Source organism: Microtus ochrogaster, unplaced genomic scaffold (assembly GCF_000317375.1).
Source record: "Microtus ochrogaster isolate Prairie Vole_2 unplaced genomic scaffold, MicOch1.0 UNK25, whole genome shotgun sequence".
Taxonomy (NCBI): domain Eukaryota; kingdom Metazoa; phylum Chordata; class Mammalia; order Rodentia; family Cricetidae; genus Microtus; species Microtus ochrogaster.
In genome coordinates, this window is record NW_004949123.1 from 328,623 (window position 1) to 334,273 (window position 5,651).

The 5,651-nt window shown below is 50.6% G+C and overlaps 1 protein-coding gene across 1 annotated transcript in view; it reads right to left on the bottom strand.

Moving 5' to 3' along the window:
- Nucleotides 1-3,267: 3,267 nt before the first annotated feature.
- Nucleotides 3,268-5,651, bottom strand: part of LOC102000391 (chymosin-like) — an 11,659-nt gene continuing 9,275 nt past the window's right edge. Inside the window, exons 8-10 of the mRNA XM_026789612.1 lie at nt 5,293-5,437; nt 4,679-4,777; nt 3,268-3,451 (exon numbers count right to left, since the gene is read on the bottom strand). Of these exons, the coding sequence (XP_026645413.1) occupies nt 3,320-3,451; nt 4,679-4,777; nt 5,293-5,437 (376 nt within the window). The 3' untranslated portion in view covers nt 3,268-3,319. The remainder of the gene's footprint in view (nt 3,452-4,678; nt 4,778-5,292; nt 5,438-5,651) is intronic.

The window sequence follows — 5,651 nt, forward strand, 5'->3', positions numbered from 1 at the left end:
TGTGTCTGTGTGTGTGTGTCTGTATGTGTGTCTGTATGTGTGTCTGTGTGTGTGTCTGTATGTGTCTCTGTGTGTGTCTGTGTGTGTGTGTCTGTGTGTGTGTCTGTATGTGTGTCTGTGTTTGTGTCCTCTCTCTCATGTTTCTCCCACTCACTATTCACACCATTCTGTCAGAGGCACACATACCACCAAGGCACAGATGCCTGCAGGCACAGGCTGAGCCTCTGTGTTGTGCTGGGAACTCAGCTTCACCACACAGCTGAGGATTCAGAGGACAGACAGACTCCCCACCGTCCTGAAGCATCTCAGTCAGAGACATATGTATAGCTATGACTCAGAAATGCTGCTTTAAATGGCACTGCTGAGTGGCAGTCCAGGAAGCAAAGGGGTGGGGTACCATTCTAGAGCAGATGATATTTAAGTTGGTCTGAAGCGTGAGGAGAGCTGAAGGTGAGAGAAGAGAAGGGAGAGCAGACAAGAGGAGTAGAAGGTGACCCAAAGCCCCGCTTCTGGGTGCTGGGTGAGGCTATACACAACAGCCACCAAGGGGCCCCCGCTGTTCTCTCTGCAGACTGGTCCGCCACCAGACATAGACAGTGGGAAGTGTTTGTGTGCCGGCCCAGTCCTGAAGAGCATCCCCCACCCTTGCCAACAACATAGATGTGCTGGTGGCCCCTTCACTCATCCCTGGCAAAGCCCCAGCACACAGGGGACCCCGTTGTATATAGTAATTCTCTAAAGGCAGTTAGCCTATTCTTCCCCCACTGTCCTCTCAGAGCTATCAGGACTAAACACCAGCCCATTCAGGAACATTCTGAAGACAGGCTGTGTATGTGAGATCTGGTAGATGACAGAAATGTGCCCTGAAGGTTGTTGTTGTGGAGAGCATCACAGACAGAACACCAGCCTGGGTTAACAGCAGGACCAAGGCCACAGCTCACCATGCAGGCCACACCCAGAGAACCCCAGGATGAAGACGCTATGCCAGGCTTACTGTGTCCTCACCAGCTCCTGACAAGGAACACCACCAGGGCCAGGTGAGCACTATGGGGTGAGTCTGTTGGATCCAAGCCTTGAGTTTATGACCATCACCTCATTTAGACTTTCTCCATGGTCTCCAAATGAGGTTTGAGTATTTAAAATACAATTGTTAAATGTAAACCTCTGAAACACATAACAGGATTTTTGTAAGCTAATCCAATAACTCTTTTCTTTCTTTTTCAAAAAAAAAATCTATACAAAGACTGGAAATAATGAACTGACCTAATTCTGTCTCACTCTTCACAGACAGACAGTACTGGTCCTGTGTATGAAAAGTGAGGCTTGGCGAAGCCGGTTCTTATTCCTTCCCAGCAATGACCTTCCTTTCCGGGCCCCCTGAGGTTCAGAGACCAGGGCCTAACCACTGAGGGTACCACTCCTGCCCTGAGTGGTCTCTCAAGGCCTCTGCCCCAGACTCTCAGTTCCCCAGGGAGGTAGCTGGAGCCATTCCTCCAACTCCTCATCCCCATCTGCCTCTTCCCTGTTGGAGGCCAGGCCTGCCCCTCTACAGACCCCCTCAGGTAACACGCGTGGTTGGTGATGTCTCCACTGCCCTGGTCCCCCATCTTTTTGTGTTTGGTCACTTCTGAGGTTACTTCTGAGAAAGACCCCAAGGGATGCCTCCAGATGGTCAGTAATATAATTCCACCATCACCCCCACTGGGACAGTCAAGAACATTCTCCTCTGAAGTATCACTACCAAGTCAGGAGCTTCCAGCCCGAGACTCCGCCTATCTTGCCCATCCTCCTCCATCTGCCCATCGTCCAGACAAAGTGGAATGGGAATAGGTAGCAAGGGGCCTGCCCCATTTCAAGGCCTTCCATGAGGGAGAGGGTTGGCTCCACCAGTGAGAGCAGGTCTAGTCTTTCACTACCACTGTGCGACATACCTATGACCACAAAAGACTGACTCTTGTTGACATGACAGATGTCTGAATTCTTACATTTTCCTGGGGAAACGCCAGTCAAGAGGAGGCAGTACCTGCCCTGAGGAGATGGCTCAGTCAATAAAGTTCTTGTTTCGTGAGCATGAATAGCTGAGCTTGGGCCCAGAAGCCATGGAAAGATGCTGGGCATAATGGTACACAGCTGTGCCCCCAGCACTGGAGAAAAAGCCAGGAGAACCCCTGGGGCTCCTTGATCAGCCGGTCTAGCCTAATCAGTGAGCTACTCCAGGCCAATGAGAAATCCTGTCTCAAAAGAGTGAACAGTGTTCCTGAGTATGATGCTCAAGGCTGTCCTTTACTTCCACGTGCTCTCCAGCACAGAGAGGGGTGAGGGTAGGAGGAGGGGGATGAAGAGGAAGTGGGAGGGAGGGAGGAAAGGAGGGAGGGAGGAAAGGAGGGAGAGAGAGAGAGAGAGAGAGAGAGAGAGAGAGAGAGAGAGAGAGAAGGAAATAAAGCAGACATGTGCAGTCTCCAGAAGAGCATTTTCTAGGGAGTCCACGCAGACTCCAAGCTCTGGGGATCCTCTCTGGAAGCTTGTCTGCCCGTCCCCCAAGGTGACTGAGGGCCCAACTGACACACAGCAGGAAAGCCAGCAAATCTTCCTCAACCCCTGTTCTCACCCTGTCACGGCTCCTTCAGGAAGACTGTGCATGGCTGAGAGTGAGGGCCTACCATTGGCACCACAGTCCTCCCTGGGAACTCGACAGCTGGCACCTGACCTCAACTGCCAGCCTCACAGCACACCAGCATGAAGATGCCCTGAGCACTGATGGTCAGTGTGTGTCCTAAGAAAGAACTGGACACTGTCCAGAGTTCCAGCCACCACAGATCAGCAGCAGAGCTGGACCCTGGACCCTTCGGAGAGCTTCTGCATTTCCCATCCTTGTCTGCAACAGCAATGAAGCCCTACTCATTGTCAGGCTGGAGGCGTCCTCTCCACGGCCTGAGTGTTCTCTTGGCAGCCCCAATACCACCCCCTTGCCTTTGCCTCTAATCCTCAGATGGCCTCCTCTAGGAAGCTCTAGAGTGGAAAGACAGGTGGACAACACATGCTTAGTCTCCTTCACCTCAGCTTGAAATAGCCCTTGGTGAACTTGGCAAAAGTTCCTACCAGACAACCATAGCCCTATCCCTCCCCGGCTCATTTGTCACAGCTCTGCCCACACAGTACATGGCAGACAAAGCCCAACCCCATATTAGTGCAGAGCTCCGGTGCCATTGAGAACGAGAGAAAACAGTCTTTGAAGAAATGCGGTGTTTATTAGTGTGTGTGTGTGTGTGTGTGTGTGTGTGTGTGTGTGTGTAAAACACAATCTGGTGTAGTTGTATAATCAGATAGCCTTGGCCAACCCAATACGATTGTTGGCCCTGTCGAAAACACTGTAGAACTCCCGGATAAAAACGTCCCCCAGGATCCACATCTGGGAACCAAACTTGAAGCCACTGGTGCAGGAGCCCGGTTCCTGGAAAAGGCAACACTGAGATGAAGCTGGACTCAAAGACAAGAGGTCTTCTACCCCATCACTCAACTACTCTCGGTTGCCCATTTCATCCTTGAAATCACCTTCCCGGATAAGCAAGGAGAATGGGATTCATCATACTCAACAGATAAAGAAAGTAGGGGTTGAAGAGATGGCTCAGCAGTTAGCAGCACCTGCTTCTTGCAGAGGTCCAGAGTTCCCAGCATCTACATTAGGTGGCTCAAAACTGCCTCTAAGTCCAGCTCCAGGGGATCTTATGCCCTCTTCTGGCCTCTACAGGCAACTGCATTCACAAACACATACCCCGCCCCACCTTTCCACCCACACGTTAAAAATAAAAATAGAAATAATGGACTGGAGAGAGAGCTCAGGAGTTTAAAATAAAACCACTTGTGTTTTTCCAGAGGACCAAGCTTCAGTTTCCAGCACCCACATAGTGGCTCATAACCATCGGTAACTCCAGTTCCAAGGGATCTGATCTCCTATCCTGATCCCTATGAACACTAGCTTCTCACATACTGCACATACAAACATGCAGGCAAAATACTCCAAGACATAAAAGAAAAAAATAAATTTTTGTTTTAATTTTTGAAGCAGGGCTTCTTTATGTAGTTCTGACTGTCCTGGAGCTGGCCTCAAACTCACAGAGCTCCTCTTGCCTCTGCCTCCCAAGTGCTGGGATTAAAAGCAAAAAAAAAAAAAAAAAAAAAAAAAAATCTTTAAAAAATTAAATGTACTTAATCTGAGGTGATTCGGTGAGGTCCTGACCCCATGTACTGCACCCCACATCTAACCCCTTACCATCACAATGAACATTCATTGCCCTTAATCATCACTAGTTTAGGGTACTCAGGACCAGGCCATGTTGAGGCCAGCAGTGCCCATGAGAGCCAAAATGAGCTATGGAAACTCTGGATAGAATTCTGTGCTGCCAGGGCTTGGAAGTTTGAACAGTGGATGGGGGTCTCTGTGCTTGGTTTGGGTCCAATCTATATCCCTCCTCCAAGCCCTTGGTGTCCTTTCTGTTTCCTATTTCTTTCAGCAAGAAGCTATAAAGGCCGCACAAATAGTCTCAATGATGAATATTATGGCTCTTGCATGCTTTGCCTGGTCCATGTCATCTGTCCTCACTGACTCCACTGACTTGCCAAAGTCCCAAGGGAAGGGATACTAGGTGGACCCAGAGCATCGCTCTCCTGAAGCTCATACCTGGTTGATATAGGCCGAGGGAGGCAGTGGAAACTTCCTGCCATGGATCTCAAAGACAATTGTGGGCATCATCCCCAAACTCCAGCAGTTGACTTTAAACTGAAAGAAGGACGAAAGACGGCATTTATCAAGAGAGGCACTGCTGGCACAGAGCTCCTTCCTCCACACTGTGTGGCTCTCCTCAGAGGGAAACAGGGACACCCTCCAGATGAATCTGGCTCTCAAAACATGGCCCCACAAGGAGGGATCAGCTTTCAGCAACACAGGGACAGAGCCCAGCATGGGACAAAAAGAGGCTTGCCCGCATATCTTCCTTCTAGGTCAACCAGAGTGCACAAGGGCCTCAGGGAAAAGGGGAGGGGTTGGTTGCTGGCAGGGGTGAGCAGAGTGGATCAAGAGAGTACCACAAAGATCACAAAGGCATAGCCTCCCCCAGACCAACCACTGGCACTCCCATCGCAAGCACAGACCAAGGCTGGAAGGGGCGGTTGCCCACTTTTGAAAACCAGGCTCAACCAACAATCCTCTTCATCATTTCTTGGGCAGAAAGGGGCTCTTGATTCAGGTGGGCGGGGCAGGGGTTCTCTAGAGGTAAGGAAAGGGCCTGACCTTACCAGGCCATAATGACCCTGCACAGCCCCAATGGCCTGTTGGATATTGAGGATGTCTCCACCAGGGCCCGCCAGCAGGGCAGTGCCTGTGTCCAGAAAGGCAGGGCAGCCACCTTGACAAGCCACCACTTCGTCATTGATGGTGATCCTGGAAGATTAAGCATAACGGCTACACAGTATCAACCTGTATCCTGCCCTCTCCCCCTGGTTCCTTCCCACCCCCGCCAGGATCCTCGGAAGGAAGGAGGTCCAGCTCTCTTCTCTCTTCTCTCTTCTCTCTTCTCTCTTCTCTCTTCTCTCTTCTCTCTTCTCTCTTCTCTCTTCTCTCTTCTCTCTTCTCTCTTCTCTCTCTCTCTCTCTCT